Consider the following 20,112-nt stretch of genomic DNA (forward strand, 5'->3'; position numbering starts at 1 on the left):
TCATCAATTGCGAAGCCGATTACCCAGGTAACTCAAAAGAATGCGCCTTTTGTCTGGACGTAAGAGTGTGATGCCAGTTTTATTGATATGAAGAAGATACTAACCAGTGCTCCGATTCTATCTATTCCATCAGGTACTGGAGGTTTTACCGTTTATTGCGATTCTTTTAACCAAGACTTGGGATGTATTCTTATGCAGCATAAGCACGTGATAGAATATGCATCGAGACAGCTGAAGCTGCACGAGACTCGATATCCGGTTCATGATCTTGAACTCGCCGCGATCGTTTTTGCTTTGAAGATCTGACATCACTATATTTATGTTGAGTCTTTCGAAATCTTTTCTGATCATAAGAGCCTTAAGTATTTGTTTTCGCAGTCAGAACTAAATATGAGACAGATGAGATGGTTAGATTTTTTGAAGGATTTCGACTGTGAAATCAAATACTACCCGGGAAAGTCGAATGCAGCTGCAGATGCCTTGAGCCGAAAGCTTTGTTCTTTATCTCTTTCTACTATCAGTGTTTCTCAGTTGATCGATGATTGTTGCACTTCTGGTTTAGAGTTTGAAACAAATAGGAGGACTATCAGAGTGTTTGCTATTCAAGCCGAACCAGAGTTGTTTATGAAGATCAGATAGGCATAGAAATCCGATCCGAGTATTCAAATTTCGATAGAAAAAGCCAGAGCTGGACATCAGTCTGAATTCCAGGTTAGAGATGATGTTTTATTTGTGAATAACCGTATTGTTCTGCCCGATATTCCTGAGTTGAGACAGCGTATCCTACGAGAGGCACATTGCAGTAAATTTAGCATTCATCCTGGAGGTCGGAATATGTATAATGATATGAAGAATCAGTTCTGGTGGAAGAAGATGAAGAGCGATGTTACGCGATTTGTATCCCGATGTTTGAACTGTCAACAGGTGAAAGCGGGGAGGAAGCGACCGGGTGGTCTGTTGCACAGTTTTTCTGTTCCTTAATGGAAGTGGGATCACATTTTGATGGATTTTGTCACGAAGCTACCGCAATCTGTTCGAGGATGCGATGTCATTTGGGTAGTGATCGACAGATTGATGAAGTCTGCTTACTTTATTCCGTACAGGATGACGTATCGTCACAATCAGATGGCTGAGTTGTACGTTAGCAACGTTGTGAGATTTCATGGCGTGCCGAAGTCGATCATTTCAGACCGAGACCCTAGATTCACTTCACACTTTTGGCACAGTCTTCAAGAGGCACGCTCGATTGCATCTGAGTACATCATATCATCCTCAGACGGACGGATAGTCAGAGCGGACTATCCAGACCTTAGAGGATATGCTTCGAGTAGTAGTGCTAGACTTTGGCACTAGTTGGCAGGATTCTTTGCCTCTTGTCGAGTTTTCTAACAACAACAGTTTTCAAGCGAGTATCGGTATGACACCCTTCGAGGCTTTGTACGGTAAGAAGTGCCGATCTCCTTTGTTTTGGGACGATGTGTCTGATTCACCTGATTTGGGACCGAATATTCTTCGAGACATGTCAGAGCAAGTAAAGATCATTCAGACGAGAAAGAAGTCCGCTCAGGATAGACAGGCAAAGTATGCGAATATCAGATGTAGGCCTCTGAGTTTCGATCAGGGAGACCGAGTTTTCTTGAAGATTTCTCCTTTCAGAGGCACTGTTAGATTTGGAAAAAGAGGGAAGTTATCTCCGAGATTCATCGGACCGTATGAGATTCTTGAGAAGTTAGGCGATCTTTCCTACAAACTTGCACTTCCTCCATCTTTATCTGGTATTCACGATGTTTTTCACGTCTCTATGTTGCGGAAATATCATCCAGATCCTTCTCATATCCTTCAGCCTGACAAGGCCGAGCTTGCCGAGACTCTGAGCTACTTTGAGCGACCGATTCAGATCCTTGACCGAAAGGAGAAGCAGCTTAGAACCAAGTCGATTCCTTTGGTCAAAGTTCAGTGGAGCCGTCACGGAGTCAAAGATGCAACTTGGGAGTCAGAGTCTGATATGAGGCAGCGATTTCCAGAGTTATTCGGATGACGTGAGTTCTTCTTTCTGTCTTAAGTTCTTAATTCTATCTTATGTGATTAATTCTTATTGATTTCGAGGACGAAATTTCTTCTAAGAGGGGGAGAATTGTAACGCCCCAAATTTATCGTAATTGAGTTTATTTGAGATAATCGGAGATTATAAAATTCGAGAGCCGATTTGATTTTGATCAGGGTCTATTTTGTAATTTTTGGAATTTTCATGGACTAGAATGCAAAATTGGATTTTGTTATAATATCTACCACTTGGATTGAGTTGACTAGTCTTTCTCTCTTCCCTTCTCCTTCTCCAAGACCGATTCCCTCCATTGAAGAAGAAGAACGTAAGCTTCAAGCTTTTCTTCTTCGGTTTCCGGTCGATCCATCCGGTAGAATTTAAATACGAAGTTAGTTTAGCGATCCCGGCATCGAGAGCTTCGTTCTATCGTAAGTTTTTCTCCGATCAGTTATATTTCATTTTTTGGATGTTGTTAGAATCGAATGAGTTTCGAGTATGATGTTCTTGAACTAGTTCCTAATGTTTATTCTCAGTCGGATTTGAAAAAGAGCGTCGTTCGGAATTGTTATGATTTTTGGTAGCATATTTCGAAAATGGAGTTTTGGGATTGGTTGGATTGGAATTGTTATTGAAGATTTGGTATTGTATTGAGTTAGTTTCGATGTTATACTGTTGTCTGTGATTTCAGTTGATCAGTATATAGTCGTTATGCCACCGGTTTGAGTTTTGGATTATCGTTTGATTTGTATTGATTGAACCGTGTTAGTTTGGGTTTGATTGTCGTTGTTGATCCTCTATTGCCTCCGTACAGATTGGTTTGAAGTTTTTTGAGCCCAGAGTTAGCAGAAATCGATCGTCGAAGAGTTAGTCGAAGAGCGGTAAAGAGTTTACCTTGAGCATTTGTTTTATTGGTTGTATAGTTTTTTGATATAATCTCTTATTATAGCGTATCCAGAGTTCGAGCTATTGAATCGAGAAAGGTACAAGCAGACATCGTTTAAACGGGATAGAACACTCAAGATAGATGGTTCTTGAGTTTCTCCTAAATCACATACTTGCATCAATACTTGTTCTAGAGTGGGGAACTTGTATTTTGTTGAGTGAACTCTTGTTATTAATTGAATTATGGTTTAATGCCTTGCATTTTCTATATGCATTCATCTCGAACCTAAATCTTTGATTTCAGCGGGCTGTACGACCCTTTTTTTTTAGACATTTTGGGGGCTATATTCGAGTGGCCTGGGTTGTTGAAGTTCACCTAGTGTCAGCATACTCCTTATAGTCGCACCAAAGTCTAGAGGATGGAGATACGGGACACCACCTCGATCGGGAGAGTCGGTGAGTTGTTACGTGATATCATTCCCGGGATCCCAAAAGAATAGCAAAAATTCCTTGATTATCAGAGTTGATATCCCGGTTTTAAAGACATGCATTTCATTCTTATCAACATTTATTATGTTGTCTTTATATCATGTCTTTGATATATTACTTGTTATTGCATGTTATGTTGCTTTTATTGGGAATATCATTCTCACCGGAGTTATTCGGATGTTGCTTTGTTTTGTATGTGTACTTGGCAACAGGTGGGGCAGGATTGAGTCAGAGGAGACTTGGTTAGCATCGAGATCGAGGGATAGAAGTGGGACTTCGGTTTTAAAGTTGAAAAGCATGTCAATCTAGTTTATGTTTTGAGAGCATATTTAGAACTCGAACTTGTTTGATGTTTGTTGTATCAAATATTCGAATATTGAGGATTGAATGTTGTCGTTTCATATATTTTATACCTCGTTATGTATTGAATGGATTTCGAGTTGGAATTTGGTTTGTAGAGCAAAAGCTGGTTTTTGACTTCAGAACTGGTCTCGCTCGAGCGGCGGTTTGAGCTTGCTCGAGCGAGCGTTTTTTTGTGTGCGAGGCAGAGTTTTTCTCGCTCAAGCGGGTGTTGTTCACCGCTCGAGCGAGCGATCTTCAAGAAGGCGGGCATAGTTTTTCTCGCTCGAGCGGGCGTTCTTTACCGCTTGAGCTAGGCTCTGTGCAAAAGAAAAAAATAATTCTTTTACTGTCTTTTAATCTTGGATCTTGTATGCTTAATTATTGTTTATCCGAGAATAGATGTTTAGAATCGAGGTCTCACGCTGGGCATAGCCTAGCTACGACCCCTGGACGCCTCTCCAGAGCTCCGCTGCTCGGTTACTAATACGGACACTATCCGCTATAAAAATACTAATCCCAACTCCAAATCTTAAAGAAAGAGTCCCCAAGCCCTTTAAATATATCCGTTACGGGAGAGAGGAGAATTGAATTGCATTCTGAAAATTAGGCCTCGGACCCCTATTTAAAGACAACGTTCGGACGGTCCGATCCTCGGTTCAGATGGTCCGATCTCTGCATGATATCCACGTCACATGCATGCAAGTTCGGACGGTACGATCACTATTCGGATCGTCCGATCTCTTATGTTCGATACACCTGTAAAATTCCTTTTGACATCTGTCCTGGGAGAGTTCAGACCGTCTGATCCCAAGATCGGATCGTCCGATCTTACCCTCCTCCGAACCCCAAACGTGCCTCCGAACTGTCCTAGTTCGGACCCTCCAAACTTTCCGAGCCCAATAAGCCCATTAAGCATTTCCGAGCATTCTGGACCCAAATCCTTGGTCTGTTTGATCATATTAAAAATAATTTAATCATGTTTTATTAAATCTAAACATGTTTAGCAATTTAATCTTGTAAAATAAAATCGGGCTACTACAACATGTGTCCAACCATCACAGTGACCTGACACAAGACTTACGTATCCAACCATCCACAACTCGTAGGGTGAGCGTCCTATTACAGGATATCTCTAGGATAAAGGCTCAATATGCTCATGTATGCAACATACAGTCATGACATGTTTTATATAAATGCATATAGTACATACAATCACATAATACATGCATACTCAATCTGGATATCTTGAATAATACTTCCGTACCTCAAATACCAGGCAATGCTAAACCAGATCTATGTCCAAGCTATAATGAGTACTCATGCATTATAACCTTAGTATAAAATCCTTAACTATACTATAGCATACTCCCTATTTACTATAATGAGTCAGAGCTATACCTGCGTCCGTCGTCAGCCCTCTGATGAAGACTTCCCTAGAACTTGGGCACCTCTCTGCCGCAACCCCGGAGCACTCGGCAACCTCCGGACCAAGCCTAAGAAGGCTGGAATCACCTCCAAAACACCTAGAAAACACCTACACGGAGAGAGGAAGCTAAGAATTGGTGTGAGAAATTAATTCTCAGAGGGCCTATTTATAGGCGGAGATCGGACGCTCCGATCCTTGCATGCGCAACACGTCACTGCATGCACAGTTCGGACGCTCCAATCCCTACTTCGGAGGCTCCGAAATTCTGTGTTTGATCAACCTTAACACCTCAACCCTTGCATGGCCTAACTGGGTTCGGACGGTCCGATCTGGATGTAGCCTCCGATCTTTGGTCATGCCTCCGAAGGAGTTCGGATCCTCCGATCCTGGTTCGGATGCTCCGAACTCACCTTAGTCAAATTTCAAAAAATTGTATAATTAAATCCAAATTAAGCCCCTAATCTATGCTTAACCATTTTTACTTAATTAATCTTGTAAAATGCAGTCGGGCTACTATAGGAGTCCTCTTTCGGAGCTTATTGAGAAATCCAAACTATCATATGGGATGAGGTTCCAATGATGCATAAGTTTTGTTTTGAATCACTAGACAGAAGCATGTGCGACATAATGTGATTTGCAAATCTTTCAACCTTTCACTTTCCTTTTGGAGGCAAAATAGTTGTATTTGGCAGAGATTTTCGACAAATTTTGCCTGTTACTCCGAAGGACTATAAGCAAGACATTGTTCATGCCACTATTCATTCTTCATATCTGTGGAGACGTTGCACAGTTTTGAGATTGACTAACAATATGTGTCTTTGTAATTTTGTCTCTGATGAGGAAGACGATGAAATTATGAGATTTTCGGATTGGATTGAAAATATAGGAGATGGAAAAATTAAAGAACCAAATGATGGTTGTGCGATGATTGATATTCCAGATGAATTGTTGCTTAAAAACTTCAAAGACCCTATCACAACAATCGTCGAAAGTACATGTTCGTTGTTTGGTAGCACTATAAGTGATACATCATACTTCCAGCAGAGGGCTATATTGACACTAAACTCTTGATGTTGTTCGGTCCATAAATGAATACATGATATCACTGAACAATTCGGATGAAAGATTGTATTTAAGTTTTGATTCGGCGTGTCATTCAAAGAAAAATGTTGATATGTTGCACATTTGTACACTCCAGAATTCTAAAATAGAATTAGATGTTCTGGAGTTCCGAACCACGAGCTAAATTTGAAGATTGACACTCCTGTTATGTTGTTGCGGAACGTATATCATTCTCCTGGATTATGAAATGATACTAGATTGATTATCATGAAGCTCGGAAACCATGTTTTGGAAAAAAAATTTCTTATCGAAAGTAATGCGGGTCAGAAAGTTCTTATTCCAATAATGTTGTTAACTCCTTCTAATCCAAGACTTCCTTTCAAGTTTCAACGAAGACAAATTTCTTAATTATTTCATATGTAATGACAATTAACAAAAGTCAAGGACAATCATTATCATATGTGGGGCTTTTTTTGAGGAAACCTATTTTTAGTCATGACCAAGCTGTATGTCGGAGTTAATATGTGATGACGAAGATTGAAGATAATGCAAGAAACTCAACTGTGGATGTTGTCTTTAAGAAAGTTTTCAAAATTTATAATAATTTTTCACTTTTTTTAATTTTATTTTAATGAGTGTTAATTTAAATTTTGTATTTATTATTCAATTACAAACTCGAATTTTCACACTTTCCAATTTTTAATTGTTATAAACACAATACAATCCGTGTATCTCAATGAAGGACCATAGTATGGAAAAAAGGCAGGTAAGTTTCATTATAGTTATAGATCAAGTTATTTAAAACAATAATTTACAGTGTGTTTGGATCACGGGAATTGGACGGGATTTGATGGGATTTGGAATTGGAAATACCGTTTTAGTGTTTGACAACTTGGGATTTCAAAACGGGATTGGTGTTTGATGGGATTTCATAGGATTTCAATTAGTTAAATGAAATCTTGACAAAATTGGTCGGATTTCACGGGATTTCACGGGATTTGAGTTTATAAAGCAATAAAATTATTTTTAATAATAAATTCATATACTTTACTTATAAATTTTAAGTTTTTTTTTATAATTTTTTATAAAATATCATTTATCTAAAATTTATACTATCAAATTCCAAAATATATTTTAACTTTTTGCCAAACACAAAATGGAATTTCAATTCCATGGATTTTAAAATCCAAATACAATTCCAAATTCAAATCCAATTTCAAATTCCATTTTTTAGACATCCAAACATACTGATAAGGACGACAAACGCTGAAATGGACCGGAAGTGACTCTGGTTTGGCTCTTCGCTCTTTTGTTCTCAGCGACCGCAACTCTTGGAGGATTCTTCATCTCCCGAAAGCTAATTCTTTTGGGCCCATTTCGTTTATATGGAAACATACGGCGGGAAATCGGATGGTGGAGAAGAAGCGGCAGCTGTGGAAGAGGAAGAAGATACGAGTAACGGCAGCATCTTTTCTGAGCTGAAACTACACTGCGTACTACTCCTGGACCTCTTTCAAAATCCCCAGAAAAATTCCTACACAATCACTCAACTCCTTCACCTTCTCCAACGATTGCCCTCTCCATCCATTCAGCCGTTCTTTGAGTATATCTCTTTTTTTTTTTTAACTTGTTGCATCATTTTTTAAACGAAATTCTGTATGCCCTTTATTGTGAATTGTACTGTGAAACACGGATTTTTCTTTATTTAACGGCTTGTCGTCGTTTTCTTGTTTGATTGTAGACTTACATTTGATATAAATAAATGTGAATCAAGGAGATTTAAATATTTGTTGCAAGAAAGGTATTCTTTTGTTTTCGGTATTTAATTTCATGTTTTATCATGGACTTGGGACTTGTATGTTCAGAGCAGTTTCACTGTTCTGCTACAACATGATCACAATGTACGCACACGCTCAATTGGGTTTTCAATTTTACTCTTTTATATTTCATTGCTTATTTTACTTGGATCGATTGAAATCTGTTTGCTTGTTAATATTTATTTTTTTTCCAGCTATGTTTTGTTTCCGTTGCTGCTTCTATTCGACACAGCAGTTAGCTGTAGGTCTTCATTGAAGTTTGATTCCAAGGATAAGTCCCTGGCGTTTAATGCCTTAGAGAGGCCACATCAAGTGAGTGACTCGGTGGCAGAAGGTGTTGTTTCTTGTTTGGAGGAAATTTTGAAAAAGTGTCGATTTGGATCTGTAGATCAGGTATTGAAAACTAATTGTGTTGTTTAGCAGCTAAGGAGTTTGGGGGAAGTGGTTGTTAATCAAAGGGATTGTCACTCTGGAAAGTCTTTTATCATTAAGTCTGTATATTTAACAGTATAATAGTGGCATACAGTTCCCTTGTTCAGCGTATTGCTTTTGTTCCTTTGATTGTCGGTGTATATTTTTTCATGTCGCTCATACGGGTAGTGTTGATGTACACAAAGTGTGTTTTTCTAATGGAATTACATATGTACTTTTCTTTGCAGATGGTTGTAATTCTAAAGAAATTAGCTCAAGGCGCATCGCTTTCTCCACTGGAAGGTTCAGAAGAATTTCGTGAAGGAGTAATTAGGTGTTTCAGAGCATTGATGCTTAATTTGTGTCCTTGTTCTGATGATGATTGCCCATGCAAGCAGATTGGTGATCTACCTATTTTTCCAGCTGAGAAAGAGTTATCATTTTTACCAGTTGCTAAACTCTCTATATATGATGATTCAGTTCCAAAAGAATGTTCATTAGCATTTCTGCAGTCTGAGCCTGCATCTGCTGCTGTTGGACACTGGCTTTCTCTTCTCCTCAAGGCATGTACCTCTCCCACTTTATGATCTCTCCGTCTGGCCCTTGGAGCGTTTACGTGATGCTCCGCTTCTGTATCCCTTTGTTATGTGCACAACCTTCTTGCAAAAGTCTAACTTGAGTATGTACTTGAAGGCTGCAGATGTTGAGGCCACAAGAGGTCATCAAGGCAGTTCAAGACTTCGAATTGAAGCCTTGATGACACTTCGAGTTCTTGTAGCAAGGGTATTATCTACTACTTTCAACTTATGGAGCTCTTTGTTTCCTTAAATTCTGCTGAAACTGATCAGTCTTGATGCAAATGATGAATGCCCTTTAAGCTTGACTTTCTTTGTTTCAGTTCTTGTTGGAATCTTCTCTTTGTATTAGTCTCACCTTTCCATGCTTTTTTTTACCACCTCTTCCACGAGTTAAAATCGATACTATATTATTAAACTTGGGACCTTTTTGTGTGGTGGTCCGTCATCGAAATGTCAAATTTACCATAATTTAATTTAATACCATATTAAGCATGAAGGAAACTTTGGTGTGTTGGTATGCTCCTCATACTTTTTGCCCTTTGATAGATATTTAGTTACTGAAATGTCACATTTACTTTTTTTTTTTTTTTTTGCCATTTCGTGGATTTGTTATATATGGAAACGCCATTTTTGTTTTTTTTCACCGTTTATTTTTGTTTTTTTCTTTTCATTAAAATAATGAACTATATAAGCACGCAACGCATGCATCCGGGTACTATTGTGATACTTTTTATTGTCTCATCATGTGGAGTGAATTGTTCCCTGCTACATAACGAAAAGAAGATGAAGAAGATGTTATTATCCGATGAGATATTCCCTATTACTCCTAGTAAGAGTCCAGCATTTTTTTGGTTCTAGTATTCTACGGATCTATTTTACATTTTGTAGACTTCCACTTTCTTTATGTGTGTTTACAAAGTGTGTGAAGTGCAATGTAGGTACATAAGTCATATTTGTAAATGGAACCTGCAGGTTGGTACTGCAGATGCATTGGCTTTTTATTTACCAGGTGTTGTCAGTCAAATTGGGAAAGTGTTGCATGTTTCAAGAACGATGATTAGTGGGGCAGCCGGAAGCACGGAAGCACTTAATCAGGCAGTTAGAGGTCTGACTGAATACCTTAGTATAGTTCTTGAGGATAATAGTCTTGGTGTCCACATGAATGATACTTCTGGCCCCTGTTTGAGTAAGGAGAGATCTCTTGCATCATACCTTGAGGAACTCCGTCACCTGCCTGTAAAAAATCAAGTGCGGGATGAAAAAGTCACAGATTCATTTGTGTCTCCTGTGGCAAGCACCTCATTGTCTGGCCAGGAGACTCATCTCAATTCCAGCATTAAAATTGCATCATTGCGTGTGAAGCGTTCGGCCGATTGGCTAAAAAATACGACTTTTCATGTGAACAAACTTTTGTCGGCAACCTTTCCTCATGTAAGTTTCATGGTTAACATTTATAATCCTACTGTATCTTAGTGTTTTTTTCTTTGTTAGTGTTTAACTAGAATCTTAATATATTCCCGTCATCTTTCAGCTTTGTCTTCATCCAACCATAAAAGTGAGACTAGGACTTTTAGCTGCCACAAAGGTGCTCTTATGTAAGTGCAGCTACACACTGAAGGAAAGCAGACAAATGCTTTTGGTGAGCTGAGATTCAGAATCAACCTGTAATACTTTTCTTCAGTTTGTTGATTATGCATTTGAAAATATAGTGGTAACCTCATCATTCTGGAAATAATGAATATCGACTGTTTATAGGATCCCATTGTTTTGGTTTGACTTATCTGTCAGAATGTGGTTTCCTGCTTCAATTATGGGGTTCATAAGGAATTTTGATCGCTGTATGTTGGAAAAAGAAATATCTCTATTCAGGTTGTATAATCAGGTAGGCGGGCTGCATGAACACCATGAACTACATTCTATCTCGCAAACTCTGTGATAAAGATTGTGTGTAAACCCTGCTATTCCTGCCATGACGAATAATGCCTAGTAATGGCTATTTTGGTTCATCTACCAATGATTGTAGTGGATTTCCTGCTAAGATTCTGTTGTTTATTTTCAAACTTTCTTTCCTAGTTCACTCAAACTCTCGTGTGGTGTATTCTATAAGATGCTTCAGAATGCCAAATTGTCGATAAATTTAAACAAGCGATGCAATTTAACTGATAGTTGTTAGTATCATAAGTTAATATGTGTGACTTGATTGCTACTGCAGGAATGTCTTTTTGCCTTGATCTGCGATGATTGTGAAGAGGTGTCCTCTGATGCAAAGGCATTCTTTGGATTTGTGTTATCATCTGGTGGACATGATCAACTTGAGCATGATACGACAGAGGTTTTTAGCAGGTCTTTGTGCTCTGTAAAATGAATCTTGTGACCTTATCTTGGAGAAGTTACTATAATTTGTCCTTGAATTTTATTTACAGGCTTGTTGAAAAGCTTCCTCAAGTAATGTTGAGTAATGAGGAGTCACTTTCACTCTTACATGCACGGAAATTACTTGCAGTGACATATTTTTGTGGTCCACGTCTTATCTCAGACTACCTTCTTCTTTCTCCTGTATGATTACCTCATCATGTTTGCTCCAAATATTCAATTTATTGTCGTCGTTGTAAATCTGATACCAATTGAAAAGCTCATAACCTCAGCAACTGTTTCATATCAAATTCTCTGGTGGTGATGCCTCTCATTTGCACCATTGAATGAGTAATGTTGTGTTGTCTGAGTCGTGAATTGTTGGGGATCAACTGAATACTAGTTAAAATTCTTATGATTTATGGACCTTTAGGTGCTCAATTTTGTACTCCTTTATTCTCTTTGTATCTCTAGTGTTGCTCATTTTTTAATCTTAGATTGAAAAGTTTTAGTTTATTAAAAGTTAAGTAAATCTAGAAAATGAAACTTAGAACTACGAAAAAAAAATTTATTCTGTCTCGGCTTGTGTTTTTCCTGAAAACTTGGCATTCCGAAGATGCGTCGGTTTGTAAAACCAGTAAGATGAACAACACACCATTTTTTGTTGAGGTGTCATAATGTCACTGATTTACCCTAATTGAGTTCCACTCCCTTTTTCAGTCACTTTCTTGTACCAATGTCTTGTAGGTGACCATTGCTCGCTTCTTGGATGTTTTTGCCCTCTGTATGAGTCAGAAATCAGTATTTTCTGGTTCACTGAAGAAACTTGCATCAACAAGACCATCTTCACATGGATTCATACATTCTATAGCTGAGATCAAGGCTGCAAGCAATGTCAACCATGGGAATCCTGAATATTCAGGTTTTCAAAACAGAAAACTGCTACCCCTATTGGAAAATGGGCAGAAGGAATATGAACTGCCTAAAATGCCACCTTGGTTTTCTGGTATTGGCAGTCAGAAATTGTATGAAACTCTTGCTGGAGTTCTTAGACTAGTCAGTCTGTACATGTTTGCAGGTTATTTTTATCTGTCTTTTTTCTTTTTTGACTAAATTCACTTCTCTTTAATATGTAAATCTTACACCAGACCATCTTGTTCTCTTCTAGATTCTAGAAGTGAAGGGTCTTTTTCAATGTTAATTGAGATCCTCCTGGGACACTTGCGTAATTTGATAACGAAGTTGCGGACAAAAGAATACTGCAAAGAAAGCTGGCAGTCATGGTATAAGCGAACTGGGTCAGGAGATTTAGTCCGGCAGGCTAGTACTGCTACATGTATTTTAAATGAGATCTTGTTCGGTCTGTCTGATGAAGCAATTGCATCTTTCAGCAGAATGTTTGAATCCAGTCGACGACAAGAATTCTATCAGAATAGCAGTAGGTCATGTGAATATAAAAATATCGCGCCAGAGCATTATGTTCAAAAAATTTCCAAAAATTGTGATGCTAGGAGTCATTTGATTGATATCATCGGTGTTATACTACATGAATATCTATCAACTGAAGTATGGGATCTTCCACTCAGATACTCAGCTTCTCTTCAACAATCTGGAGAAGATGGAGAAATAAGTTTGCATTTTTTTCATGATAATGCAATGTTACACCAGGTTTAGATAATAACAACATTTGTTGCTTTTGATTTGATTAATATTTTATTAGTGTGCTGTGTGCCTATAGGCTGCAGATGTTTAAATATGCAGTATTGATTTTAAACTTCATTCAACAGGTTATTATTGAGGGGATTGGAATATTTAGTATCTGCCTCGGCAAAGAATTTTCAACATCTGGATTTCTTCACTCTTCGCTTTATAGGTTGCTTGAAAATGTTATTTGCTCAAATTTCCACATCAGAAGAGCATCTGATGCTGTTTTACTAACTATCTCTGCTGCTCATGGCTGTCCAACTGTGAGTACTGATGGCACTGTTCTCATTTGTTGTGTGTATTCTGATCAGAAAACATCACTGTATAAAATGGTTTCAGGTGGGACACTTGGTATTAGCAAACTCAGACTATGTGATTGATTCAATATGTCAGCAACTACGCCACTTAGATCTCAACCTGCATGCATCAAATGTTCTTTCTTCCATGCTTTCTTGCATTGGAGTAGCTGATAAGATTTTGCCATTGTTGGAGGAGCCGGTATGACTTTATTGTTTTGGGGAAATTATTATTGCTATTTTCATTTCATATCACGATGTTTTCTCCAAGAAATATGGTTATTTCCTGAATTGATTCTATCTATAACTCCTGTGATCTGATACAGTAGACTTGTACAGATGCGCATGGTTTCTATGGAACTTGAAATTCTAGGCAGACATCAAAACCCAAACTTGACCGTCTCCTTCTTGAAGGTCATCTCTGATAATCAAATTTTTATGTTCATTCGGATTTTGAGATTGTTTTCCTCATTAATAATTTCCTGGTTGAAAAAATCAGATGTTTTTTATGGTATGATTTTGTGATCTATCCTTGTTTTTCGTTTTTCATTGTGGAATGTTCTCCTTTTTATATTGGACCAAATTTTAAGTTAATGTAGTGTTTAAGTTTGTCTTATCAGATGCATTTTAACTGTTGTATCAGTATCCTTTTTCATTTTCTTGTTTGCTTAGGTAGTTGCAGAAATAGCCAAGTCATCCAAGCATGAGGCCAGTACCCTACCCAATCAAGTGGAGTCATACAGGAAAGTTGTCGACTCTATTGTGTTGAATGAAGGGCAGTGTCCAGGAAAGTATTCTGACCATTGCATCTTAGTATCACAAACTTGGAAGAATTGAAAGCTGGAAAATTTATCTTTATTTCCTGTTAATCTTTGTTAAATGTAGCATGCATCATTTATTCATAATCTAGTTTCTGGATAAATATGGAAGGTGATACACCACCACCTTACAAGTGTTTCTTCTCGTAGTTTATCTTCGAGTAACTAAAAACATCGGGCAAATGAGAGACTTGAAGGCCACCTTCACGCTGCTCTTTTTTCTTCTCTAACTTCGTGGATGAAAGAATGTCTTATTAGCATGTGGAAAAGGGAAATGTCGCAGTTTTGTTAGTTCTCCATATGAAGCATACATTTTTACTTGACGTTCAGAGCAGTTCAATCTGTACTGTTTGATCACATATTGTCAAGTGTTTCCAATATCATCTTGTCAAGAACAATAAAATTTGAAAATTGTATGCTTGATTTGAGTTGCTTAAACATGATAAATTTGGATACGTATGTGTCAAGTACTTAAAAATATTGGGAAAAAAACTATGCACTAACCCTGATTGACATTTTATTTAGAAAGCTGGAATGGATAAAGGGCATCAAATTCCTTGAACGATAGGAAGACATCCTCTTTCTAAAGCCCCTTCTAGTTGGTTAGTCATGGGCACGATTCAGCCTTGGTAAAAACTGATTAACAAATTAACAAAATGGTCTCCATGGCTGGTCCTGACAAATAGGTGAACTGCTAGCTGGAAATAAGTGATAAGATGACATCAGAGTAGAAAGAACACAAGGGACAAAAAGAAGCAACCTCTCTTGAAGTAAATACTGCAGCACCCACCGCACTTGGTTGTTTTGGTTTTTATGCTAGAGTATCAACAATATCCTAATGCAGGATGAATTAGCTATTCACGAAAGATATGTTAGAACACACGAGTACACGAGTCTCTGAATACGTGATGAATTTACGGGGTTGAGTTTTTATGCTATTATTATATTCACCATGTTTTATTTTATTACAGAAACAGATGGTCAAATGTGGTCTGATGAGGCTGATAAACTAGTAAATGAATGGGAATCAATTCTATTCAAGTTGAATGACTCCAGAAGATATCGTCAAATAGTTGGATCTATTGCAGGGTCATGTCTAGTCGCCGTAACTCCATTAATTTCTTCATCTGACCAATCAGAATGCTTTATTGCTCTGGATGTAGTTGAGGTATGGTTCTGATTTCATGAAATTTTGGACTTATTTCTTGATGTACATGCTGGGACTAAAACCAAATGTTATGTTAATACTTGATTAGACTATCATACTAAAAATTTGTTATGCTCTGGGATATTTTTGCTCGTGGGTAATACGATTTGCATGCTACAGTTCATTCTTCTTGTAGTGATGAGATTTGGATGTTCTGAAGAATGTGTTAGGTACTTTAGAATAATGGGCTGGATAAGTAAAGTTGGGTTATCATCATGGGCCTTGCTAAATTGGGCTATCCACTTGTCAAAAGACTTCTAGAACCGATGGCTTGGAGAAGAGGAAAGGGGTTAGAATGTGAGAATATAAAGTAGGCAAGATAGAAGGAAATGGAGGTCATTCAGTTATTTGGCTTTTGCTTAAATATTACTAGCTTGTGCTAGGGACTAGCTTTGGCTAGGGAACAGAGATCATCTCTGGGTTTTTCTTTATTGTAATTCTCTTCTATTATATATATAAATTGAGATTCCTAACAATTGTTCCGTACCTGCCGGATCCGATGGAGCGAGAAGAAGAAAGGTTGGAAGTACCTGAGAAAAAAATTGTGGAAAATATGAGCCTGATGAAGGCGAATTTAAGCTCTCTTGAAAAAGCTATGTCTAAGATTGCAAAATCTCAGATTCGGATGCAACAGTCGATGAGTAAGAAGTGGGGTGACTACCCAAATTATCGGTTGAAGGGAGAGGAACAGCAGTGGGTGGTGAACGATGAGGTCCTGGGGCATAAGAGCAGGGTGGTTGTTTGCGATAACCAAGCTGAAGAAGAAACTATCAGGGAGGGTTTGAAGGATCAGTCGTCCCTCCGATAGTGAGGAAAACGATCGAAGGGAAAACAAATTGCACCTACAAATGCCTAAAGCTATGGCTGAATTTGGAGGAAGTTTACAATATAGGTGCTGCTAGGGTTGTTGATCAATCTACTACTGAAAAGGGTAATACTGATGTTGGTTTTATGGTTGGTACAGGTAATCTTTTATTTATGGTATGGCCTCTTTTGTGGGTTGTGATAGCTGGGGAGGGGCTCGATTATTTGTTCCAAAATGAATTGATTGGGGAAATAATTGAAGAAAATTCAGTGGTTGGGGCAACTTGTCAAGGAGTGAAGATTATTGGTTACACTGTCGTGGATATAAATATGTTAGGCAATTTGGTTGTTGATGATGGGGATATGTGTGGAGATCAAAACTATTATTGCTTACTATCCATGCTAAGGATTAATAGACTACCAGAAGAAAAAGAGGTGAATAAGGTTGATGGCGCTTTCCAGAGGATCGAGAAAGAACTTAGAAAAGTTAATCCTTTGGTAATAAAGTCAATTACAAGAAAGTTGTGGAGTAAATATTCTTGTGAAATGCCCATGCAAAACTCAGAAAAGGTGGAGTTGAGGGAATTCTGTAGCAACTTTATTGTCCTAGAAGCACAATTTGGGAAGGCTAAGCTTCATCAGTTGCAGGGATTTAACAATGAGCTCGTCGATCTTGGTTTTCATGTTATTGTCTTTGATGTTGGCTGGAGGGGAGTGAAGATCAAGATTCAAGACTCAGCCTTGAGGACAAGGCTGAATTTCAAGGGGTGGTATTGTTAGGTACTTTAGAATAATGGGCTGGATAAGTAAAGTTGGGTTATCATCATGGGCCTTGCTAAATTGGGCTATCCACTTGTCAAGAGACTTCTAGAACCGATGGCTTGGAGAAGCTTGGAGAAGAGGAAAGGGGTTAGAATGCGAGAATATAAAGTAGGCAAGATAGAAGGAAATGGAGGTCCTTCAGTTATTTGGCTTTTGCTTAAATATTACTAGCTTGTGCTAGGGACTAGCTTTGGCTAGGGAACAGAGATCATCTTTGGGTTTTTCTTTATTGTAATTCTCTTCTATTATATATATAAATTGAGGTTCCTAACAGAATGTCACTGGGGAAAAATCATTGTTTCCCTGTTCATATTTGCATACTTAGTTGTTTGTTAAATCCACCAACCAAACTCATTTCCCAAACCTGGGATGCTAGACCTAATGTCACGATTTTCAGCTTATAAGCTTTGGCCCAAATAAGATGAAGTGTCAATATTTGTGCCTATCAAATCCCGTATGCGATATATGGGATTATTTTAAAATGTTATCTTAAAATCCATTTTAAGTGGTTCTGCTTTTTTATAATAATTTTAACTCGCTAAGATCCCATTGCCTGGCATCGTGATGGTTGATCGGATAATAAGTTTCATGACCTCTGTGTTTGATGTGAGAAGAAACTTATTTGTGCATCACATGTAGGGTATTAAGCTTTACCTGACACATTCTCGACATTTCTCGAAAACTTGTATCATGTATGTAAAATGCCATACTTTCTTAAAATTCATGAGAGATTACATTCATCAAGCTATGTTATCTTGCTCCTGCGGGACTTTAGGGTGGTTTCTTTTTTCATCGTCTCCTAGGATGGCATCAAAGCACTTGCCAAAGTGGAAGAAGCCTACAAGCATGAGAAAAAAATAAAAGAGGTGATTGAGCAATTCATTCAGTCCCATTCACTCCATGGACTTCAGGATAATTTGGGTGCTGCTGAGGATGAAGCTGGGGAGAACAGATTGCTCCCTGCAATGAATAAAATTTGGCCATTCTTGGTTTCTTGTTTCCGAAATAAGAATCTATTGGTGAGTGCTGTCTCTACATAATCTAAACTATTAATCGTTGATTATCTCATAATTATCAGTTTTTTTACCTGCAGCATGATGATTTGTTTTTAAAAAATTTATGCATCTTTATTTTCAAAAAAATTTATGAAACTTGAGCATGATGGAAATTGTTCCGAGCATTTGAAATCCTCAAGGTTTAATCCACTGTATTTTCAATGCCCTGCAATGGTTTTTGAAACAAAGATTTCAAGAGAAGCATTGTTATTTTACCATGAACTTGGAATTCATGGTCTATGTTTGGATTTGTTGTCACAGTACTTTTTGAAAATATTTTCTGGAAAATACTTCCTGAAAATTATATTGGAAAATATGATGTATGTTTAGTTTTATTTTTCAGAGGAGATATTAATGTTATGTAATGCAAGAATGCGCTGAATTTTTCTGTTGAGTTAGTGACATTTTCCACTGTAGATATTGCACTATGTAAAACTGTATTGTCAATTGTGTTAAATGTTGTTAATGTTAGAGAACTTGAGAAGCATAATTGTTTAGTAGTTATGGGGTCGTTTAGAATTTTAGAATATGGTTTATCGGATTAGAATATGATATAATAAAGAAAAAGATTTCACGGATTGTTGAAAAATTAAATTAAAAGTAATTATTAGTTTGAAGATGATAAAGGAAAGGATATTATATGTTTCTGAGAAGAATTGTCCTCGTTGGAATCATGTCAATTTCATCTTTTAACTCATTCTACAGGCAATTCGAAGATGTTGCCAAGCAATCAGTTCCACAGTTAAAATATGTGGGGGAGACTTCTTTTCTCGTCGTTTTCATTCCGATGGGTCCCACCTCTGGAAACTTCTAAACACGTCCCCATTTCAGAAGAAGCCCATTTCAAAAGATGAAAGAAAACCAATGCAACTTCCATATAGGAGCGGTTCCATATCTTCCGAAGATCCTTTGTCTGAGATATCTAATCTAAAAGCCCAGATATCGATTCTTGATATGATTTCAGACTTAGCTAGTAACAAAAGAAGTGCTTCAGCCTTGGATTCACACACGGTACTGAAAAAGATCAGTGGTATAGTTGTAGGGATAGCATGCAGTGGGGTTAAAGGTCTTCAAGATGCTTCGGTAAAAGCCCTTGCGGGACTAGCATGTATCGACCCTGATCTGATATGGCTTCTTTTGGCTGATGTATACTACTCGACGAAGAAGGATTTGCCATCTCCTTCGCCTTCGATGTTCCCTGAAATTAGTGAATTACTGCCTCCTCCGTTGCGGAAAGAGTTTCTTTATGTGTTGTATGGTGGTCAGAGTTACGGATTTGACATTGATTTCACCTCTGTTGAGTGTGTTTACAAAAGACTGCGTGCTCTAGTGTTTGAAGAGCAAATGTATTGTTAAGATGTTTCGGTAAATATGGATTACGTTTTTATGCAGCCAGATAGTATTGAAGTCATAATCCCAGTAGGATTGGTCTCCACATCATGAGATATGATATAAATCAAGAAATACAGTACCGCAAACGAGAGTAATGATCAAAATTTGAAACTTCTTTTTTCTTTTTTTCCCACTAAATTACCGTTGGGCCAACGTATTTCCTATTTCTGAAAAAATAGGTTTGAGTCAATTTTGTGAAATAAATTTCATATTCAGTTTGATTAATGAAAAATTATTATTTTTTATATTAAAAATATCATTTTTTATCATTATAGATATTAGTTGAATCGATCTTCACGAGATCGCCTGTCAGGATACGTGCTCTTTGCATTTTACCTTTATTATTTTTGTGAATTCAAATCAGATCCGCAGAGTAAAAGTTGCTACATTATAGCAATGATGATGGCAAGTGCGAGAAAAAGACAATTAACTGGTTAGTTAAGTTTTAGTTAATACGATAATGTTTATCATGCAAATCGAAAGCTTTGTATTGTGTGTAAATGTATGCCACAAACAAGGACTTTATCACTAGGTTAGATGAGTCTCACATATTTTATGTAAACCAGTCAATGTGATATACGCTTTGCGTGCGTAACGTAAGATGTGGCTAT

At 37.6% G+C, this 20,112-nt stretch overlaps 1 protein-coding gene across 4 annotated transcripts; it reads left to right on the plus strand.

The window, feature by feature from the left end:
- The first annotated feature begins 7,500 nt into the window (after positions 1–7,500).
- Positions 7,501–19,586, plus strand: LOC140894315 (uncharacterized). 4 transcript variants are annotated; one of them, XM_073302789.1, is made up of 18 exons: positions 7,501–7,848; positions 8,257–8,455; positions 8,722–8,875; positions 8,954–9,036; positions 9,167–9,256; positions 10,024–10,482; positions 10,583–10,690; positions 11,264–11,394; positions 11,475–11,607; positions 12,151–12,481; positions 12,572–13,071; positions 13,191–13,370; positions 13,447–13,605; positions 13,743–13,817; positions 14,076–14,187; positions 15,190–15,389; positions 17,858–18,073; positions 18,815–19,586. In XM_073302789.1, exons 1-18 carry the CDS (start codon positions 7,631–7,633, stop codon positions 19,463–19,465), a joined length of 3,999 nt encoding a protein of 1,332 aa, XP_073158890.1. In that variant the 5' UTR covers positions 7,501–7,630; the 3' UTR covers positions 19,466–19,586. The 4 variants fall into 4 exon arrangements, with proteins under 4 accessions (XP_073158890.1, XP_073158889.1, XP_073158891.1 ...); XM_073302788.1 differs by having other exon boundaries at positions 8,722–9,036; positions 18,815–19,585; XM_073302790.1 differs by lacking the exon at positions 8,257–8,455 and having other exon boundaries at positions 7,725–7,848; positions 8,722–9,036.
- The last annotated feature ends 526 nt before the right edge of the window (positions 19,587–20,112 follow it).

Source organism: Henckelia pumila, chromosome 4 (assembly GCF_033568475.1).
Source record: "Henckelia pumila isolate YLH828 chromosome 4, ASM3356847v2, whole genome shotgun sequence".
In the NCBI taxonomy this organism is placed as follows: Eukaryota; Viridiplantae; Streptophyta; class Magnoliopsida; order Lamiales; family Gesneriaceae; genus Henckelia; species Henckelia pumila.

Bases quoted from the DNA above. Each gene is read 5' to 3' on its own strand.
- LOC140894315 (XM_073302788.1), top strand. From the start codon at position 7,631: ATGGAAACATACGGCGGGAAATCGGATGGTGGAGAAGAAGCGGCAGCT. The intron at 9,257-10,023 runs GTATTATCTACT...TGGAACCTGCAG, and splicing joins TTCGAGTTCTTGTAGCAAGG to GTTGGTACTGCAGATGCATT. The intron at 12,482-12,571 runs GTTATTTTTATC...GTTCTCTTCTAG, and splicing joins CAGTCTGTACATGTTTGCAG to ATTCTAGAAGTGAAGGGTCT.